The following is a 23,023-nucleotide window of genomic DNA, read 5'->3' as shown; positions in this document are numbered from 1 at the left end:
TCATTGGGCATTTTGCCGGTAAAACCCCCTAGCAACTTTTCTTGGTTTTGTCACCAACCAACGTAAAAGTTAAAACTTAAAAGTGACCAAAAAGATCTGAAAATAAAGTTGAGAACATGGAGCTAAAAAGCCGAGAAGAAGGTAAAAAGTAAATAAAAGTATCGATACAATTAGATAAATCATTATAGTCCAATCAAAATACCAGGGCTTGCAATGAAGTAAATCCTTATTGATCCCAACATCATGATTCCTACTCCGAACACCCCAAGCCCCACCCCAAAACACCTTTTTCTCTTTTTTGCCTCTTCTTATCCAGACAGTTCTTTGAAATCAAAGAAATAGCAACCAAGAAGAACAACACTACACATTCATTCAATTCAGCAAAAATCCGCAAGTTTAAACACAACATCCAGCTATTGCTTTACATGTTCTCTGATAAACTCTTCCAGCTGAGATATTTCCCCAGTTAAACCAGAAGCATCTGCAGTTGTCACTTTGTTAGAGCACTGGGTAAAAAAAAATGGCTCACCGGGTACCCCCAGGGTGAACTCATTTGCAATGTCAGCTGCTGATATTGCACTCCTTGATGCCCGTAATTTGTCTCTGGAAAATGATATCAAGAGTCAACAATAGAATTGACAGTGAAATCATGAAAAGAATCAGGCTATCGTAAATTAAATAATTAATAACTATGCACACTTTCAAGATCAAAACAAACCAATCAGTTGATTGAGAGCATAAAGATAAGTAACAGTGAATGAAGCTAAAAAAAAATTACAGTATTTAATATAAGAATATACTTCTTCAGTATGAACCAATCAACAATAACAGCATTGGCATATGCATGTGCATATGTCCCATCCAACTGGACAATAAAATGAAATCATAAAGCAGTTGCTGACGGATAAAGTGAGTAGAGATAAAAGATTTGGGACTTGAAGGCATACATTTCCTTCTCCATCTGTTTTCGGATAAACTCTTTAGTATGAGCAGTGACTTTGTCTGTTTTGTTGCAGAGAATAAGCACTGGAATCTTCTTCCTCACAACACTTCCTTTAGTCAATAGATCATAAAGGTACCTAATAAAAGAAAAGAAAATGTTAGTATACCTGTATCTGCTGCCCCCTTCTTCCTCAGGAGTAGTGGGAAATGGTCAGTTATTTAATGTTATAATGCTAAAATATCTTGATATTATGTTGATATTTCCCATCATGGCTTACTAGTGGCTCCCTGCTAATATTGACTAGAAGTGCTACTTCAAATAAAGATGGTAATCTAGCAACTGAATAGGGGAAGGAATTACTCTGAAGCAGCACGGCAGTTTGGTAAAAAGTCCAAAGCATCTACCACAAAAACTATCCCAGCTGCTTGAGGCAAGTACTCATCCAGTTTGGGTCGAAGCCGAGAATGCCCAGGAACATCAACAACATGAACAGGTTTTATCTTGCCCTTCTGTTAAAATCAAGGAAATATTAGACAACATTTACTCAATTCTATTGTACAAACAAACATATGAAACACGATTGATATAATTTCAGCTACTAAGACATCTGAAACAAGGAAAATTGGGCTTCTCACCTTTAGAAAAAGAGGTGAGAAGCACAATTTTTTGCATCTTAAAGGAGAAGACAAATGCTTACACCTATACATTCAAGAAAGTATTTGAGTGAGGGAGGCTAAAATCTTACCCTTGTTTTCTCGTTGTGAAGAATAAAAGTGCCTTCATTAGGCTCCATTGATGTAACAGTACCCTGATGAGTAGAGCCATCCCTAAGCTGCAGCAGGCATGAAAAGTGTGTCAAGAACATTATGTTATCCCTAAACCTCACTACAAGGAAAGTCAATTCCTAGTAATACTTTCCAAGGAGTTGATTATATCCCAACATGTAATACCACCTGTTAATGTTACAAGATGTTTTCATTTTTGAACAATCATTGCTAGAGTACAATGCATATAAGCACAACCAATAAAAAACAGAAGATGCACTACAATAATACTGAAAAGCACAAAAAGTTAGGAAAGTCTGAGTTGAAAACGTTTATAAGTTATCCTGAGCTTATTGGCTGTGACTATAGACAATGTCCTCATAGAAGCTTCATTTGGTCATAACTAACCACAATTGTTTCTTGTGTTGCATTATCATTATTACAACTAACAATCAAGGCACTAGGCTACGCATTTCTTAAACTTGTAAACAATGACCTAACCTAACCCAACGCAACCCTGAGTCCCTCCTCACCAAGGACAAAACCTATAAATATAATTTATCTCTATTTTTCAGATTAACCAAAATACAAACCAAACCACACTAAACTAAATTGAATTGAGGATTAACAACAGAAGCAATGAACTCAATAATTGCGATTTGGAGCCAATACCTGATAGAAGATAACAGTTTTTCCACTCCCGCTGAGCCCGGCCAACACAACAGTGTTTGACTTCGCACGCTTGAACAACCGAACTGCAAACAGAAACCGACAATAAACACTGATAATCGATTAAAAGAAAAGAAGAGTTAGAATTCGACAATGAAGCGAACAGCGAACTCACTTGAGAGAAGAAGCAGCGTTGTGAAAATCACGATTGCAGCAGCTGCGTAGAGCTGATTCGGAGGAACCTCGAGAAGACGATCCAAAGCTAGGTTAGCGAAGTGAGAAAGTTGTTCCTTCCACTGCTCCAACTCTTCCATCGTGAAATTCGATTTTTTGGCGTTGCGCTCGATGTGAGAAGAGTGAGGAACCGAGAGAGGCTCTGGATTCGAAGGCGAGTTTCACCGCCGTGGACGGCGGTTTTTGACGGCGCTCTGATTCTTTCCGATTTGTGGATCTGGCTGGCGTGTCGACCAGCTATTCTGAGCCTCCTTTGAAATATGATGCCAAACGACAGACAAGGGATGCCGTTTCCTATTTATTTCTTAAAACGGTTTAGTTATTATAAGAAAAATGCTAATACACCATGTTCCATTTTGTTTGACTTTTAGAAAAAAAATTATTTTTATTTTTATTTTACAATATTAAATATCTAAATTATATACGGAGTATGTACAACAAAAGAATATTAGCAAATGAAACATAAATATTTTTTTTCTATTATATCTTTAATTATTTATTATAGATCTAGAAAGAAAAAAATATAGATGCCACAATGCATTTTTTCTGGCTGTTTTTATTAGTTTCTTATATTTGATACTATTTATTATATTTTATGACAAAAATGAAATTTATTTTTCATCATTTTATATATAAAAAAACTAAATTTTGGTGCATGTTTAATTTAATTTATTTATAAGAAATAATAATTTAGTTTTATCAATTTAAAACTATTCTAACTATAGAAAATGATGGTGGATTGATGCATAAACTTTATATATAAGGAGCAGGATATAAGATTTTTTCATGTAAGGATCATAACAAAGAGGAGGACAAGTGTAAGTCAAGTGTAGAAATTATAATTTAACCTTTTATATTGAGTGTTCAGGTTCCAGGGTAATTTAACCTTTTTTGAATCATTACCTAATTCATAATAATAATAATAAAATAGAATGATCACTTTTTATATATAAAATGTTTGGAGGAGGAAGTGCTTTACGATCATTTAGTAATTTTTGATATATTTGTAAATTTTTAAATTATTAATCTCTAATAGAATTCATGATAAGTGCAGGTGGAAGTGAAGTATATTCACAACACTATCTACATCTCTAATATCCCCTACAAGTTGGAAGTGAAGTATATTCACAACACTTGTAGCTTGAAGAGGACAATATAAAGTTACATCAAAATATCAAATGATAATGAAACTAGAAAATACAAGGTTGATAAGCAAGAAAACAATCAAGAGAAATGGTGCAGCCGAGGTGCATAACTCCTAGATGTCTTCAACCAACTACAAGGCCCTTAGTACTTCTTCCAGCGTCTCCATGACAGTCGCTCCAATAGAACTAAGTCCAAATCAATCATCAAAAACTTGACCACCAAGTAAAAGTCACAACACAAGGCCACTTGGCAAAAACTACAATCATCTATCCATGAAACTTAACCACCAAGCATAAATTACACCTCAAAGTTTAACCACTTGATAGAAGCAACAAGATTTAACCATCAAGAGTAGAAGCCAAAACAATGTTTGACCACTCAAGACAGAAGCAAAACATCAATCCAATGCTTAACCATCCATGACAAAAGTTCAAACAATGCTTAATTACCATGGACAAAAGTTTACATCAACATAAAACATCAACAAATAGAAGAACACAAAATTTTTCTTCAATGAAAGCTTTTCACAAACACTTTGTGAACGCGGCAACAACCACAACTCTAATCTGTCATCAAACAAGAATACTTACAAACAACTTGAAAGCAAGTAGCATAGTACCAAATAGGAAGTGAAAATTCATTAACTAATCGAATTGAACAACCCCAATAGGAGGCTTCAACAATCTCAAATCAGTGCTCAAACAAAATGTCTAAGAATAGTCCACCGTACACAACATCTGTCCAAATCCAATCATAAATAATCAAAGTCTAACTTCAAACAAGATTAATCACAAACATTTAGAGAGCACTTGAAGCATCTAAATATCAAACATAGAACAAAGCAATCGATTGAGACAATGGTTTTAGAGAGAACAACCAACGTCATAAGCATCCAAATGCAATGACGATTGAAAATCGTTGTCGCGGCGGAGCACGATCGTCGGAGATCGTTGGCATGGCGGATCACAGTGGCCGAAAATCACCGGCGCGGCGACGATGACAAATGTTTAGGGTTTTTGTTGTGGACATAGAGAGGAATTGATTGGTGGTCGTGGTGGTGGTTTCACGAATCGCAGCTCAAATGAGCAAAAAACCAGAGGAAAAGATGGTAGCTAGGGTTCGTAAAGGGAAAGAAAAAAAATGAGGAAATCAAGAATCCATTGCAAGTGGCCAAATTCAAGAATCAAAACCGAAGTCAAAGATGAGAAATCAAGAAAGGAGACCAAGAAACACATATTCCTTCTCCAAACCCAATCGAACCAAAAAGGAACTTGTAGTGAATAACCATGAGTTGGAGATCGGGAAAAAGAATTGAAATCAAAAAAAGAAAAAGGAATGACCAATAGATTTGTGTTTTGATTTTTTTGAGAGCGAGAAAGAAAAAAAAATTGAGAAGTAAAACAAATACGGAAAAAGATGAACGAAGTAGTGAAAAAATTATGGGTAGAGGATGATATAGCTTTCATGGTAAGCAGATAGTAGAAGAGAACAAATAGAGGAAAGGTAAAAATGTGTATTATTAGGATATTACTCAAAATGAGTAAATTGAGTTACAATATTATGTGGACTGATTTATATAGCCACACTATCTACATCTTTAATAATCTCTACAATATTTCAAGAAGTTTAACAAGTTGCAATTTCTCAATATACTTATTTTTATCTCTTTATACATGCGTCCTTATCATTTAAAAAAATATGAATTTAATTCTTAGTTTCACCACTAGAAAACACGCTTTCTACATCAGTCGAAATGAGTATTCAAAGACGGTGGTTAACCGTTTTTTATTGTAACGTCGTTGAAAGTAAAAAGCTTCAACAATGGTCAACAATTGACTGTTGTAGAAACAAATTGCTTTCTAAATCGGTGTTATCCAAACCACCAACGTAGAAAGGTGACTTTCGAATACAGTGATGACGTCAGCAACGACTTAGAACGCGTGTTTTCAAAGTCGTTGTTTACGTCATGACCGTCTTTGAAAAATGGATTTTCTAAGTCGGTGTTAGCTTTAGCACCTATGTAGAAATGCGTTATTTCTAAATCGGTGCTGGCGTAGGCATCGACGTAGTAAGATGTGCTTTGTAAGTCGTTTCTCGCATAAGCAGCGACATAGAAATATCTGTTTTCAGAGACGGTGCTAGCGTAAGCACCGTCTTAGAAACGACGTATTTCTACATTGGTGCTTACGTCAGCACCGATGTAAAAAGGGGATTAACCTGCAGATAAATTTAAGGTTAATTAATAATAATTATTTATAATTACAAAATTATCTATATTACTAATAATGAATAAATATAATTATATGATATTAAATTAACTAAAACCTAAGAATGAGTAATAAAAATTATCTATATTACCAATAATCAATAAATATAATTAAATAGTATTAAATTAACTACGTTAAATCAGAATACCTCACAATTACCCCATTTTATTTTCAATTTAAATAATAGCTAGCAATTACAAATGAGTAAACCTACGTTGAATCAAAATACCCCACAATTTCCTAAAGATTATAGTTCCAAGGTACACACTCTTTGTTGCACAACAATTAGAGATGCTGATGTTGTTCAATATGTTAAATATGTTAAACTCGATTACAAATGGACCCTTCATTTATGTCTCAAATTTTAATCTTCAATAAAATCAAAACATACCTGGATTCCGACGTAGCAATTTTTGACACAAATCTTTGCATTCAAACCTCAGACTTTGGCTATCATACGGAAACTGTAATTTTGTTGATTTCATAATATTTCATAGTAACTGCAGACTTCATGATTACAAGTTACATTAAGTTAATTAAGGGGCAAAAAGACTTCGGGAAACATTGGAGAACAACACCAATGATGATAGCACCAAACTATATACATTATTTGGTAGAAAGAACTACTTTGTTACCATTGAAAGAATACTCAAAAGACTACAAAAAAAGAGGCACTAATATCAATTCCATACCTGTATTTGATTATTTCCATTGATTGGGGTTCTTCCTGTAACAAGCTCAAATAAGATTGCACCAAAACTCGAGAGATCTGCCTGCGTGTTTAATTTTAGATAAATACTAAGGAAACTAATCATGTATGCTTTTGTGTTCTAAATATATAAAACTGAAATCACCTGTGCATCATATTCTGTAGTTGCATGATTTCTGGAAACCAAGCTGATTTTAATTTCACTATTTGCTGTCAACATTGGAAAAAAAAGTATGTTAATTTTACATAAAAATCATTGCAGGGAGTATTTATTGGTGATTGCAGGGAGTATCTTAATTTTACATCAGAATGCAAAGGAACATATCTAAAAATGAGGGACTTTGTGCCATAGCTATGTTGGCTTCCTACCCAATGTATAACTCCTCCAATAATCCAACAGGACCTTCATGATCGGCTAAAGATGAACTTTGAAGTTTGAATGCAAATACAAAATCATACTCCAATATTGGATAGCCTTCTGTTGTTAATCAACTCGATTGATATTCAATGCATGGCCATTATTATGATTCATTAGTTTTCTACAGCCTTTACATTACTTACACTATCAATTATCAAGGAGGCATGACAGAAATCAACTACAAAAACTTGATCCCACTTCGCATATGACAAAAATCACAGACAAAAATTCACATATCACCAGTGGTGACTGCACAGTGATGACCACTTTATCAAAACAATACCTGCTATACATCACAATTAGCATGAGACTGTTATTGGAGACCACTTGGAGGGCAACACATAACAGTGTAAGGTGAAGCTTAACTTAGAAAACGAAGGACAATAACAAAAAATAAGGGCCTAAAACACCAAAGCAACTCCATCATTTGTTAGGGAACAAACAAGGAAAACTACCTTTATAAAATTTGTTTGACAACAAATTGTTATTGATAAATTCAGAAGGGTAAGCAGTAATTACATGAAACATTGAAACAACCTCCAAAATAGAGTCTATTCTTGTGCAATCATTGCAACAAAGCCAATTACCTTCTGGCAGTTCCTGTAATTATTTTGACACATATTATGGCCAACAGGCAAAAGAGAAGTTGGAGTCAAAAGTATATTGTTCCTTACATAAAGACATGACAGGAACAACATACCTTTAAATATGCCATGTTGTGATACCTCAAACAACCAACATTGTATTCGTTTTCACACTGCAACAAAATCAAAACGGCTAACAAACTAAGGTTGAAACCAATGTTGTTTTCGAAATCGTCTTTAGCTAAGCTTCTTGACCTAAGTCAGATATTGGAAGTGTCGCAACCAATGCAACAAACTATAGAAGAAAGTAGCTATATATCAACGGACCACTTATGAGTGCTTTAATAAATATTTTTAACATAGAAAACAGAAGGCATGATGGATAATGAAGCACATGACATAACAAGTAATTGGGTTTACCTTGTGATGAACTCCACACAAGATTTGACAACTGTGAAATGTCTATTGCATCTTCTATAACAAATTGGCTTGACTGCCAATGATTTATAAAATCTTGTAAGGTTTTTGAAATCAGTGGTTGTGTACACATGACGGACTCGAGTAACAATGAACAAACACATTTAGGCACCAATATCGTCAAATTTGAAACAAAAGCTTAAATGATTACGAGTTACCTTTTTTAGGGCTCTTAGACTTTACAACAGTATACTTGCAATGATTAGTAGTTTTCATTTGCCACCTTTGGAAAGACCTGCACAAATTGCCAGGTTGGTTGCACAACAAACAATTATCGTACCCACGCAAATACCGAATGCAAATACAACACATTGTCTCAATCTTTCAGTGCATACAAAAATGAAATGAACAAATATCTATTGTTATTGACACATAAAAGTCATTACAACAGCTAAATTGTTTGTAACACTTAAACAAATACATCACAAACACCAAAGTGGTTGTTCGCATCTGAACTAAAGCTTTCTACATTGGATGCTTCTAAGTTTTAAAAAAATATTCTGTCCATTTTTTCCATAATGTTGTAATGGTGTTGATGTCTAGTGGCATGCCTTCAGCGAACCACTACACATTATAAAATACAAGTAATTAGAGATTTTTTGGTAAAAAATGAATAGAAAATAACGATTTGCTGTCATCCTTTTGGGGATACAAAATTTACCAGCATCCAATCAGTCTTCAACTCCCAACCGATTATGTTCCACATCCAATGCATGACATAATAGTCACACTCATAGCCTCCGCTTGGAACGTGACTCTACATTGAATGGGATAAATCATTCAACGTTAGAATTCACATGTTTAATAAATGGAAATCATGTGGAAACAATTTTTTATTGTATGACTAACCTTCACTTCAATCCACCGTGGTGTAGTTTCATCAAATTTCCCCTCATAAGTCGTTTTTAATGTCTTAAATGCACTGCATTGGAACATTAAAATCATAAGCTAATGTGGGCAACACTATTTTTGTACCCCTGTTCTATAACAAACATTGAACGACTTAAAATGAGTTACTTAACTTGTTAATTGCAGCTTTTATATGAACATCTAGCTTTCTATGCAAAGAAAAAAACCACACAACAAGATTGTTTGTTGGACACAAAACAAAGAGCTGCCAATGGCCCCTACATTTGACACAACAGTGATGTATCAATAAGACAAACATCATTTACAGGGATAACATAAATATATTTTACTTACTAATTCAAATAAACTCCTAGATAGACCTCTCGGTGCGATTCCTTAAGCCATTTTTCAATGTATTGTTGAGATTCTCCTCGTCTATCCTTTGCATTCAGTATAGCCTACGGCTCAAGGAATCCATACACCGATCCTTGGCCCAAGCTGTTATTCCAGTCATCCATATACCTATTTTGAACATTTGAAAAATTCAGTTAACATCATGTATATAGCACACCAATATGGAATTATTAGTCAATGGCATGAATTTTACTTACATGGTCAACAACTATAGTATAGCAATGTTCAAACACTGTATGTCTGATATTATTTCGTTCACATCAGTACAAGTTACAAACAACGATGTAGCTACATTAGGAATTCCAAATTTAGTTACATCCCACACTAACTCAACAAGCTTCTCATAAATGTCAACCAAGCTCTTAATCAACTCGCGCAAGGGGTCATCTACATCAACATCATTGACCGGTTGAACAACTTCATTGACTTTATTTTGAGTACTGCCTGTAAGCTAAATATTTAACGAAACCAATAATTAGATTAATGTTAGTAACTAATTTTTATATATGTATGTATGTATAGAATTGGAAAACAAAAAAAATTAAAATGCCTCATTTGAGACCAATTTTACAAGTGGTGTTGGCCATGCAATGAATGTGTCAAGCGTCTGCCTAACATACTTAATCTCTGATGTCAGCAATGGGACTTCAGGGTCACCGTTAATAACTTTGTCAACACTAACCCTTAGGATATCATGTGCATAAGCCACACCGTGTATGGTAGAGCCTCTGTCATATGTTTTTCCCAAGGCCACCAACTCTGTACAATCTTCGCGATGGACATACAACCCCACAGTCGGTTTGACAGGAGCAACATGATCTGGCGAAGATGGGTTGACAGCAGCCTCCGCATTGCTCCCTTTTGTGCTCACTCATGCACCTAAGATTTGTTGTATATCTGAATGAATAGGTGTTGAGATGGGCGGTCCCCTTTGCGACATCTCAAGTATGATTTGTTCCTTCAACTCATGTTTGAATATCTCTAGACTTTGTTTGTTTTCTTCTTTCATTTCATTCCTCCACTCTTCCTTAAGGGTTCCTATTATTTCAGCCAACTGTAGTTGGCTGATGGATGTTGTTTAGCTATTGCAGGCACGTGTTGTCTTTCCAAAGTATTGACTTATTGTGACCCCAAACCCCGCTGCACAAACATGCCCTCCATGATCCAGTCGCCCAATGACAGTGTTAAGTATGTCTTCACGTCCATGGGTGACAAACGTACCCTGTGTCGTTTGTTCTTCCAATGAGGCCTTCATAAAACACAAAATAAATGTACAACAGTGTAGATTGAACTCCTCAGTAGGTGGGACAATTTAGTACTTCCAACGTTTTTGTGACAAGGTACTACCTACAAACAAAAAACAAATTCTCACAGATTGAAAGACATTGGTAGTGCACGGAGTTTAATTAAACTTGTGTGAAAAAAAAATGGAAAAATGCATAGTGGTTTTCTTTTAAGGGTATCTGCACTATCATGTTTGGGTACATATTCCTTGAACAACCCCCAGAGCTGTAAAGGGTAAATTGGTACAGAATCCATTGCATGTTGCTCAACAAGACCTAAACAAAGCAAAATAACAACTTATTTACGCTTAGAATGAGAACCTAAAACTAGTCCATGACTTCAAACAAGCACCGAGAGTGGTTGAGGAACCAAATGAAAAACTCCGGAAAACATTGGTTCCTCAAAAATGGGCTGAAGCAAAGTTCGAATATGTGGAATTGGAACCGCCTACAATTCAAACTGTTAAGAAGAATGAACAACATTGGTAGAAACAAATTGAAAGTGTGAGGAACTAGAGGAGTGGCTTAAGAAGGTTCAGGAACTAGAAATGACGAATCAACAAGCAAACAACGTGGACAGATCTGCATCACTGTTTTTGGGCAGATATGCATCATAGTCTTTGAAATATGAACATATTTATTGTTTACTTTTATATGATTTTCCTTAACTTGGAATATGAACAACGTTTTCCTACTTTTATATTGCTAGCTTTTTTTCGGCTTCTTTGAAGCTGATAAAATTAAAGAAAAGTGAAAGTTGCGGACTCTACCCTCAACTAATGCCACTTACACAATGTTAAAGGGATTGTACCAACATTCGTCATTAACTATAGCTAGTTAGCTGGTTCAGTATATTATTGACTTATTAGTTACTCTATTAGTCAATTATAAGTAATTGAGGTGATGTGTGAGAGGTGTATATGACTACCATTATTCTTCTTGCTCTGTAAGATAATTATTCATATGGTTATAGCAGACTTAAAGCATGGGTAATGCATTCAAAAGTTGAGTATGCAAACATTTGAGGTAAGCTTGAATTCTGACAAATTAGTCATTGTATAAACAGTGATTCTTCAGCATGATTAGGTTGAATACATGCCAAAATTTCATACTACATAGACAATAAGTACAACAACTTATAAGTTCATTGAAGAAATGTTATGGTCATCATTTACTGTTTTTAAACACTATGGGTCAGTTGTGGAGCTTCTTTAGGGCAGATAGGGGAAGCTCTGTTATATCATCATTGCTCCTAACTTGTTAATTGGTAACTCATGTCAAACATATAGTAGCCTCATGGGCTTGAACATAAGCTAGGTTAGACACAAGTCCAAAGAAGCTCATAATTCCACTAATCTTCATTGCCTTTAATGTTAGGTACTGTTAACAATATCTCTGTTATAATTATGCTTGTACTAACCTAGGAGAATTTTATATATATGAATTTCCTGCTTAATTAAGACTAATAGCTAATAAAATTGTCCAAGCTAGTTAACATAAATATAACAAGATAATAAAATTAATCTTCTTGGACTATAAGTTACTCTGAATTTTGTAGAGATCATGATATCAAATGAGCTTTTAATGAGAAATTAAGGATAACAACCAAACCATAAAGAAAATGAGAAAGTTAATACAAGTTTCACTTGAGGAAGCAATCATATACGCTCCATAGGATACATTGACTTCAACCAAAAGGACTCATAAATTCCTAATCTTTCTAATTACAAGCTTTAGACCCAAGCAAATTAAACCTTAAAAATTGTATGTGTTAACCAATCTGGTTGTATTAGACTTTTTTATCCTTTCGAATGGTATATAAACTTTTTCTTGGAGTCTATTTGGCTAAGCATGTTACTATTAAATATGTTTTTATAGTAACCTACAAAATCCTTTTTCCTTTATTTGGCTTTAGTTATTGTTAATCTGGTTGAGCAGTGCTTAGTTGATGGAGTTGAGCAGAAGGCTTTCAATTCTCTTAGAAAGAAATTAAGAGTGGAATCATAAAACATCATTGCCAATGATGTCCCACAAAGATTGATAGAAGAAACCTTCATAGCCATCTGGTACAGGGGCAGTATTTTCTGAGTTTTCCTCTTAATGGCTGCCATTTTATGGGGAAAAAAAGCCATGTTTCTATCCCCACAACTATGCCACTACACTATGGACTTTTCTTCCCATTAAGTATGTTGCATGGAGAGAGCTTAGGAAGAGTGCTACAAGAAAAAGTCCTAGCAATCCAGGAATTCAACATTGCAAACAGTTCTATCTAACCACATATCAATAACATTTTGACCCCTTCTACCATTAGACCAAGTAAAAGGCACACCTACTATTTCAAGGTATTTAAGTACAATCAGAAATCTTTGCTTCGCACCCTCTGTTCTACCTTCTACAAGAATCAGAAATCTTTTACGGTGGAAGTGTTCGAGGGAGAACGACTTAACACAAAGGATAACTTCTTTGTCAACAAGTTTCTCCTCTATAGGTTCCATCCATTACCAAAGGGAGTGCCACAAATCAATGCTATTTTTGATGTGGATGTCAATGACATTGTGGAGGTTCACCATGGAAGATACAAACATAGGAATAAAAAAGATCACAACCAACAACAAGCATGAAGGCTGAACCCGAAAGAGATAAGAAGAATGGTGACAAACTAAAGTGGTACAAGGTAGAATATGAGGTGCTAAAGAAGAAGGTAAAGGTAAATTACGCTTATCAAATGAGGGAGAGTGCGAGCAAGATTGAAGAAGCAGTGGATGAAACGATAGACTGACTATAGTGTAACCAATTCACATAGATAGAGGAGTTTGAGTACAAGAAACAAAATTATTGTTTGAGTACAACAAAAAACTGCCCAATTAAGAACAACAACTGCTAAGGGAGTAGGTACTATAGGAGTGTAATTTGCTCCAAAGATATGCATAGTGGGAGGTTTAGACATAAAAGTTAAACATGCAGTTAAACTAATAGAATGAAAATACCGATGATACATGATGCCTAGTTTTACGGAAAACAGGAGAAAGGCATACGAAAACAGAAATTATACTTAGAAATAGTCCAATTCCAGACAATATGCAGCCAAGTTCAATAAGCTCACAGAATATCAAAGACAATAATAGGAAACAAAATTGACTATAGCCTACAAATTATCTATGATATTGTACATTCAAAGTGACAAAATACGATGAAATTTTTTGGACTTCAAATAACTATTGTACCACCACAGAAGCAAAGGACCAAGACTCAATGCATGCAATACACCCAACACAAAAAGTAGAGGCCAAACATGCAATCTTTCAAAGCCTATTTTGATTAAAGGACATTGCTATAAAGAATGGTGTGTGCATCAATCCAAAAATTATAGGTTACTCTTCATGGAACATGACATATTTGCAACAATATGACACTCACTAAAGTTCACAACAATTCATTAATATTTCATACAAAGTTTGATTACAAACTTATATTTAAGAAACAAAATTTCAAACTAAAACTTCAATACAAATCGATATTTAAAGAAAAACTTTACATGTATTGTAAGCTGACAATTGCAAGTGGAATCATGTAACTACATGTATCCTGGACTTCCTAATAAGTTGTTCCACAAGTACTTGTTCCTGAAACATAATACAGTGAGGGAATAAGCTTAATGACAACATATCCATATATTAGCTAGTGTTGAACTGAAGTGGTTCAATTTAGTAATTGATACAGATGAAAGAAAAATAAAATAATGAACCTATTTACAATCTAATTATCAATCTCAGATAGCAGCAAGTAGAAGCCAACTCTGAAAATGCTATAGTGGAATAGTAGGAAGCTGGATGACTGTTATTGTAAATGTTATAATACAAACTGAACAATTTATATTACATATATAAATACTTGAAAACAGAAACAAAAAAATTAAGAAATTCATCATAAACAACTTGACACACACACAGTCACCATTAATGTAGGAGCAATAACAACAACTACTGATGTCAACATTGTTTCAAGAGTTAAAATGGGTTTAGAACCCTATATCTTGGTAGGGAGTAGGGCCAATATAAGAAACAATGTACCTTCTATTATGTCTGTTATTTGAATCAAACAGCAGCCTAATGCTGTCCCACTCTGCTATTCCATTATAGTGCTACACATTATAAGGAAATACATCATTGATCTACTCAATTGCACTTAAAAGGATTATGTTCAATCACGAGAAGCACAAATCCTCGAAAATTTTAAAATGGCAAAGCCTTTTATCTTTTAAACTTTCCTTGGTTCTATTCCAAACATTCAAAACTAAGTTGTGCTTATTCTCACAAGAGGTAGGATTTTACTAGTGTACACAGAAAAAAAATTACATGAATCAACTTCTACAACGCTATTTTTCAATGCAATGCAAGAATTGCAACATGCATTCACAAACCCAAGTAGGTCGTGTTTGTCCTAATGCAATGCAACATTATGTTTGATAAAAAATGACATCCAAACTTTACTTACCTCACCAACAACAACCTAGGCCGGAGTTACGCACGACCCACAAACTGCGGAAGCCCACGAAGGAGGCCACGACGGCGGAGGGTAGGTAACACAAACATGAAAAAAAACTTTTTCTCAGATGAAGGGGGTTACGTGTGCGGCTAGGGATGAAGGGCACAACGAAAACAAGAAAGCTAGGTAATGGTGACACGATTTTTTCAGAGATGAAAAATAATTTAAAAAATTGTTACAACGACGGTGTTGTATTAACAAACGTCGTTGTATTGAATGCGTGCATTCAACTACGATGATGCTTTTGACGGCAACGTTGTCGTTTAATGAGGCGCATCAAATATCACTGCGGTTTTTGCCAAAAACGACATCGTTTGTTTCGTGTTATTTATAAAAATGTCATCGCGTATATTCTACAATGGTCCCCGAACCACCGATGTCGTCTTGTAGTCGTAGAATCTTGCTTTTCTAGTAGTGTTTACAAAATAAAAAAAGAAGTTGTGATCAATAATTTTAAAAAAATATTTGGTAAAATATAATTATAACTAGTTACATGCATATTAATTTTTATAACTCCTCACTGTAATTTCTCAGACAAATTCCTTAGAATATCCATAGGTGAGTGAAAGATAAAAGGCAATAAAAATTATTATTATTATTATTATTATTGAAAATATAGTAGTAATTGGTAATTCTTCGCTAAACCCAAGGTTGTCATTGTTGATCAACAACTAATTTAACTCAATGTTGAGTTAACTTTTACGTCGCATGTTTGAGGTAGGTGACACATTTTCCAAATCCAAATATGGGCAAATAGTAACTCGTGCGTGCCTTTATAGTTTAATTATACTCTAATGTATTGACTTCAAAAGAGGAGGGCTGCTTCAATTCTTATCACCCTGTCTTCTTCATGTATCAATTGAAACTTCTCATATCCAAGGCTTGATGATAATTGATACTACTATTTATTTATTTATTTGTTGTCATGATAAATTGCTCACAATCGAAGCTGTTTATGTCACGTGGGTTTATTGTTTATGTATCGTGTTCAAATTGATTGTGATATTTCCATATTAACTAGCATAGTAGAAGCATCAAATTCAACAGGTACCTTTTATTTTCTTGCTGAGTTTACATGTTGATAAATAGCGACAAAAAAACTAAATAGAGAAATACTCACGATAACAATTAGGCGTAACCCCCCTTGTAACCTCAGAAAGAGATAATTATCAATGTTGAAAATGAAAAAAAGATAGAAGTTAAAATCCCACAATTACAATGAAAGGGTAAGATCAAGAATATTTTTGTCAATTTGGTTCTAAATCTGTGTTATTTTCTGTTTAACGCAGAAACTTGTAATATTAACTTCAAACTTCATATTAGTTGAAATCCCACTTCAAATTATTTATGCTTATTTTATATGCATATTTGATTATTTTATATTTTTGTAATATAATTGATTATGCTTGTACAAGCATAATTGGTTTTGAATCCTATGTAAGCACGAACTTCTCACCCACACATTAAGATATAGTTAAAGTTTAAAATATAGGACAAATGAATGCGTCATATATACATTTATAATTTAGACACTACAAAAATGTGTTTCACATATGATTGTCATGTGTCCGTGTCAGACACGCCGTCATGTGTCCTTTTTAGTCCGTACTCTGTGAGTTTTAACAATATAGTTTGGCTTTAAAAGAACTTTGAGTTCTTACAAGACTCATGAGAGAATAAAGGATAATATTATAAGTTCCTTGTAACAATGACAATTTGCACTCCTTTTTTTCTTTTCATTTGAGAGCAGAAATGTTGCATGCAACAATTTCAAAAATTTCTCACCTATTTTGCATGTACCAAATGATTAAAATTTGCTGCAATCCGCACTCTTGCTTAGTTGCTTTCCTTTTCTTTCACTCTATTTTGTAAGTACCAACTAGGGCATTTTGGATTGTAGACATAATTGAGCAAGACTAGTATAACAATGAACGTACCATAAATCAGGTTAGTGCAGGTGAAAAATTGCATTAGTTTTACCTTTATGAACACAACTATTAATTATTTCTAATTTATAATTAATCATTGTAATATTACCTGGCATCCTTCATCTATCAGTTACTAGTAGTAGAGCACAGTTAAATGACCCATAGGGGACAAAATAATGACTTAAACACTATACTTATGCTATGCTCGACCCCTGAAATAGAAGACCGAATTTTTAATTAGTTCTCAATGAGAACAAGTTTGATTATTGACTTGTATTTTAAAAAAAAAATATTAAAAGAAAAAAAATCACTTTAATTATCTACAAATCTTAAAGGAGGTCTATCTTAACTAATTGATTATGGTATATCATTGAGAATAATGCGTCATGAATTATTATAAATTCTTTTATATCTGCTTTCAATTTTTACAAATAAAAAAAATCTAAAAATCTCCAACAATATTTTTTCTAAAAGAAAAAATTAAATTTTAATAATCATTTAAAGATACTTGCCGTAAAAAAGTGTGTTTTTTTTTTAAATAAAAATAAAAATTCAAGGATATCAAAGCTTCATTCTTTAAACATAATTTATTTATTTGTATACATTTTCCCTTACATTCCTTTTGTATATACACTTTTCTTCTTGTCAATCACATTGTTTATTATATTCCTTTTCCTATTCCATTCAAAAAAAGAAAAGAAAAAATATACACTTGACAGTGTAAAAAAAATGTGTCAAATTTTTTTAATGTGCGGATAACATTTCTAAGAAAAAATATATACCAAACAAAGATCCAAATACATTACATGTCCAAAGATGTGTAGCCATTGGGTTGAATGAAAGCAGAAACTTAGACGTTGGTTAAAAGGAAGGAGTAGTAGTAGGTGGGTAAGCCGTGATGCGTATGTGTTTTTGCCTAATTCAATTCCTCTTTCAATCTCCCTCTAAAACTTCACCAACCCAACAACCACATCATTTTCTTTTCTCCAAACAAATTAAAATTAAAATAATCAAAGCCTTCATCTATAAATATAGCCATCACACACTCTCCCCATTCGTTCCACTCGTTCTTTAGATCTATCCACTCACCTGCCTCTTCCTCACCCCTTTCTCCATCTAACGGTAATTCCATGCATTTCTTCTCCTTGTTCCTTTGTTTCGCGTTTCTGCGTGTTCCGTACAATGTCTGAGCCATAAAGTTCCAATTTTGATCTGAATTTTGAGGCCCCCAGAAGCGAATTTTAGATGGGGTCTTTCTATTTATTTATTTTTATTGTAAATAGGACTTGGTGTTTGAGTTTGCTGCTTGTGTGGTTGTTGTTGTTCAGATCTGTTATGACGAATCATTGATTTTTGAGTTTTTTGTTGATGGAGTAGAGTAAGGAAAAATGGCGCGTAAGAAGATCAGAGAGTATGACTCAAAGAGGTTGTTGAAGGAGCACTTTAAGAGACTTTCTGGCAAGGAGTTGCCGATCAAGTCTGCACAAGTGAGTACTCATATCATGAGTTGATTGGTATAAAGATTAATGTGCGCATAATGCGTAAGATCTTATGATCTATCAGCGAAAGTTAGTTTAACTCTCAGATGAGTTCAGTTTCACTTCAATGAGAAACTTTAATTGGTCATTTAAGTCATGTTAATTACTTTATAGAGTTTAATTGGTTTAAGTCATTACCTACATGATGGTTTGTGATTGAATGTAGGGTAAAAGACATATACACTGTCAGTGCATGTATTCTTTATTCTACTTTATAATGGGAATGCAAATGAAAAAAAAAATTCTAGTTTTTGGAAATCAATAATCTTTGAGTTTAATTTTCATGTATTGTGATCCAACAAATTTTTTTTCATGTATTGTCAATGTAAAATAACTTATACTGTCAACCATTTAATATCATCACGTGTGACTTTTAAAGTAGTTTACTTTTAAAGTAGTTATAGCTAAATTCATAATCTTTTACCACTCTACACGTGGCTCATGTTGCATGGTGCATATCAAACTCGAGTAATGATTAATGAATTTGTTTCTGTTTGTGTTTCAAGATTACTGCATCAACTGATTTCACTGAGCTACAAGAGAAGGAACCCTGGCTTTCATCTTCTAAATTGGTTGTGAAACCTGACATGTTATTTGGAAAGCGTGGCAAAAGTGGTTTGGTTGCCTTAAATTTGGATTTTGCACAAGTTGTTTCGTTTGTGAAGGAGCGTCTTGGAAAAGAGGTGCTTTATTACCGTGGTTTTCCCTCTTTATTTTATTAGTTGTTCGCAGTGTTTCCCTTTCAACCCTTGATGTATTTAGTTATGTCTTTCTCTAATATATAGGTTGAGATGAGTGGATGCAAAGGACCCATAACAACTTTCATTGTCGAACCTTTCATCCCACACAATGAAGAGTTTTACCTTAACATTGTCTCCGAGAGACTTGGGAACAGCATAAGCTTTTCAGAATGTGGAGGAATTGAAATTGAAGACAACTGGGATAAGGTACTAAAATACATATTTTTCACCTTTCAGATTAAATAGTTTATATATTTTGTGCATGTGAAATTTCCCCTTATATATGTTACGATGCGGTTTATTCATACTTCAGGTTAAGACTGCATTTGTTCCAACAGGAGTGTCTCTTACGTCAGAAATTGTTGCCCCACTTGTTGCAACCCTTCCCTTGGAGGTAAATTCAGTTAATTGTTATTTTATGAACAGATTAAGTTTGGAGTTTTAACCATACTTGTGTTTATGCATATTACTTTGATTCGTGATGTAAATGAATTGGACCATGTGATTGAATCCTGTACTTTTTCTACAGATCAAGGGAGAAATTGAGGAGTTTCTCAAAGTGGTTTTCACTCTGTTTCAAGGTATACAAAATATATATATCAAGTTATCAAAACACCACTGGTTGAGCTTCTGCAATCAACTTTATTAACAGTTAACATTTAAATTGTGCCATTTATTTTATGTATTTATTTATTTACTTTTCTTTTGTTTTAGACCTGGATTTTACTTTCTTAGAGATGAATCCTTTCACATTGGTTGATGGAAAGCCTTATCCTTTGGATATGAGAGGCGAGCTAGATGACACTGCTGCTTTCAAGAACTTCAAGAAGTGGGTTCTTTCCCTCTAGTAAATGCCAAGTGTTATTTTCAAGGATATAATACTATATTTCTATTTCATAATGTAAAACTGATGGATATTTTGCGGCTAACATTGGTTGAATTTGTTGTAGATGGGGAGACATTGAATTTCCACTGCCATTTGGAAGGGTTATGAGTGCCACCGAGTCTTTCATTCATGGATTAGATGAAAAGGTGCACAAATATAACTTTGCCCTGCATTTACAATCTTATTCGATAAAACTATGTCCATAAGATGTGTCTGTGTTTGTGTGACTGTGTCTGTCTGTTTGTGTACATAGCACATGTTTTTTTTTTTCTTTACCGAGGGTAAAAACTTTAATTGAGTTAAACCTGCTATTATTCTGAAACTGTATGGGGGAATCTTGGGAAGTAAAAATGATTTAGGTCTTTGGGGGTGTTTGAGAGAGCTTATAGGTAATAAGAAACTTATTTCGTATAAGCTCTTCTTAGCTTATTTCAACAAGTATTGTGGTAAATTCATAATATAAGCTCTCATGTAATAAAAGCTTATTAAAACAGAGCTTTAATTGAAAGTACTCTAATCCTTTTAGGTTCTCAGTATCACTTGCTCTTATTCCTCGTACTTCTCTAACAGCTGTCATCAGTAATGTATTGATGAATGCAATAATACTATTGCTTATAGTTGTAATTTTGATAATTAATTTGTTTGTTTATTTACTATTTGCAGACAAGTGCATCCTTAAAATTCACAGTGTTGAACCCAAAGGGCCGAATTTGGACAATGGTAGCTGGGGGAGGTGCTAGTGTCATTTATGCTGATACGGTGTGTTTCTCTTATTTTAACACCAAATTCATAGCTAAAACATTTGTAACATTAAGTGACAACATATGTAGTACAATAATTAAACAGGTAGGAGATCTTGGCTTTGCATCTGAGCTTGGAAACTATGCTGAATACAGTGGTGCACCCAAAGAAGAGGAGGTCTTGCAGTACGCCAGAGTTGTAATTGATGTAATTAACCTATATCTCTGCTTTGTTTTTGGTCTTAATATCAATTTAGAGATTTAGCATTCATGCTTACATGATCAGACTGTCCTTGTCTGAAGTGTCCAAATATAGCTCTTATGATATGCATGCTAACCTTGCACCTGATACCATTGGTATTTTGTATGTATTATAACCTCCTTTTTTCTTTCCAGTGTGCAACTGCAAACCCTGATGACCAGAAGAGAGCTCTTGTGATAGGAGGAGGCATAGCCAACTTTACTGATGTTGCTGCCACATTTAGTGGTATAATTCGGGCATTGAAGGAGAAGGTAAGCCTATGATCATAGAGATTGGTTCGGATGTATGATGAGAATCTTCTTCTAGTAGTTAATTGAGTGTTGAGCTATTGCAATTCAGGAGTCAAAATTGAAAGCAGCAAGGATGCACATCTTTGTGAGGAGAGGGGGTCCCAACTACCAGAAGGGTCTAGCTTTGATGCGAGCGCTTGGAGAGGATATTGGCATCCCCATTGAGGTAACCCAACTCATGCCTTTATTATTGATTGTATTGAAGTATTGAACAACCAATTGATGCTGTTAGGAAAATTTTCCCTGAGGAACAGTCTTTAATCTTTTTGGTTATCTATCTTTTTTACAGGTTTATGGACCTGAAGCCACAATGACTGGTATATGCAAAGAGGCAATACAGTTCATTACTGCTGCCGCTTAAGGTCAACAACACCTTCATTTATAGTATTTTCATGGCAAGTCTGAAGTGAACGTTTGATTCTTAATTTCCTTGCCCATTCCTGAAATTCGGAAATATAGTTAGAGAATGTTTATGAAATCAATCCATACAAGAAAGAGTGGCCAGGCTTGTCATATTGTTTTTGTAGAATTCTGATGGTGTTGTCTTGACACAATAAAGAGTGTTTTTCATTTGACTGTTGCATTTTTTTTTCCCTGCGTTTTGATCTGTTTTCTTATGCCCTCTTGCCCCTCCTAAACAAAAATCCTTGCAGAAGCAAAAAAAAATAATATACAACACCTTACATTTGCATAATTTCCGCTGCTAAAACTTTTTGCATATTCTACGTTCATATACAACAACCTAACCTTGATGTGAACAAAGTGTTTCACCAAAAATAAATGTGAAAGAAGTGAAGGGTAAGAAATATGGGTAATGGATTGTCTTCAGATTTTTTTAGGCTTCAAATTAACTATAGTAAATGTAAGTTCTTCCAAGTTCCAACAAGACAACTTGGAAAGTGTGGGATTCATGTTTGTGTTCCACAGAAACGTACCAGCTTTAATTGGTATGGTCATTTCAGAGAGAAATTACTACATCGTCAAATTTGTGACCCCAACTAATTTTCATATGATACACTAATGTTTTTTTTTTCCTAAATTAAAAAATATGGTTAGAGATTTTGACTGGGACCATCAGTCTCAGATCATGCTAAAATTTCTCCATCATACGAGGAACATTTGATTTAGCTGCTGTCCTCGAGTAACTACAACATATTAGGGGTGTAACTGAGTCGATTTAGATTGGATTATTGGTTTGGATTAGTTTTCTAAGAAGAAGAAAAATAAAATTCAATCCAAATCAACATGTTTGTAAATGATCTGGGTTGAGTTGGATCAACGGATTAAAACATTTAATTTTTTTGTTCTTTTTTAAAATAATATTTTTTATAAGCTAA

The 23,023-nt window shown here is 34.1% G+C and overlaps 2 protein-coding genes and 1 long non-coding RNA gene across 9 annotated transcripts; 1 reads left to right on the top strand and 2 right to left on the bottom strand.

Annotated features, from left to right (window-relative positions):
• Window positions 1–149: 149 nt before the first annotated feature.
• Window positions 150–2,906, bottom strand: LOC100815500 (signal recognition particle receptor subunit beta). Its single transcript, XM_003517619.5, has 6 exons — window positions 2,552–2,906; window positions 2,380–2,462; window positions 1,689–1,775; window positions 1,304–1,452; window positions 948–1,079; window positions 150–603 (listed from the first exon to the last, which is right to left on the bottom strand). The coding sequence occupies exons 1-6, from the start codon at window positions 2,688–2,690 to the stop codon at window positions 414–416; spliced, it is 780 nt and encodes a 259-aa protein (XP_003517667.1). The 5' UTR covers window positions 2,691–2,906; the 3' UTR covers window positions 150–413.
• Window positions 2,907–3,663: 757 nt separating this feature from the next.
• Window positions 3,664–15,534, bottom strand: LOC102662350 (uncharacterized). 6 transcript variants are annotated; one of them, XR_005886356.1, is made up of 11 exons: window positions 15,252–15,534; window positions 14,828–14,898; window positions 14,293–14,380; window positions 9,672–10,821; window positions 9,415–9,582; window positions 9,234–9,338; window positions 9,061–9,133; window positions 8,873–8,968; window positions 6,878–8,775; window positions 6,415–6,796; window positions 3,664–3,941 (listed from the first exon to the last, which is right to left on the bottom strand). It is a non-coding gene; the product is annotated as an uncharacterized lncRNA (long non-coding RNA). The 6 variants fall into 6 exon arrangements; XR_005886358.1 differs by lacking the exon at window positions 3,664–3,941 and having other exon boundaries at window positions 6,169–6,530; window positions 6,716–6,796; XR_005886357.1 differs by lacking the exon at window positions 3,664–3,941 and having other exon boundaries at window positions 6,169–6,796; window positions 9,672–9,925; window positions 10,157–10,821.
• Window positions 15,535–18,064: 2,530 nt separating this feature from the next.
• LOC100812287 (ATP-citrate synthase alpha chain protein 1-like) lies at window positions 18,065–22,268 on the top strand. Of its 2 annotated transcripts, NM_001255965.3 has the most exons (13): window positions 18,288–18,352; window positions 18,608–18,717; window positions 19,275–19,451; window positions 19,554–19,715; window positions 19,822–19,902; window positions 20,038–20,089; window positions 20,223–20,337; window positions 20,459–20,540; window positions 21,058–21,153; window positions 21,241–21,342; window positions 21,531–21,647; window positions 21,736–21,852; window positions 21,976–22,268. In NM_001255965.3, exons 2-13 carry the CDS (start codon window positions 18,619–18,621, stop codon window positions 22,045–22,047), a joined length of 1,272 nt encoding a protein of 423 aa, NP_001242894.2. In that variant the 5' UTR covers window positions 18,288–18,352; window positions 18,608–18,618; the 3' UTR covers window positions 22,048–22,268. The 2 variants fall into 2 exon arrangements, with proteins under 2 accessions (XP_040860986.1, NP_001242894.2); XM_041005052.1 differs by having other exon boundaries at window positions 18,065–18,352; window positions 21,058–21,342; window positions 21,976–22,256.
• The last annotated feature ends 755 nt before the right edge of the window (window positions 22,269–23,023 follow it).

This window comes from Glycine max, chromosome 1, assembly GCF_000004515.6.
Source record: "Glycine max cultivar Williams 82 chromosome 1, Glycine_max_v4.0, whole genome shotgun sequence".
In the NCBI taxonomy this organism is placed as follows: domain Eukaryota; kingdom Viridiplantae; phylum Streptophyta; class Magnoliopsida; order Fabales; family Fabaceae; genus Glycine; species Glycine max.
The sequence above is the reverse complement of the archived record's forward strand: the minus strand, read 5'-3'. Positions and strand labels throughout refer to the sequence as shown.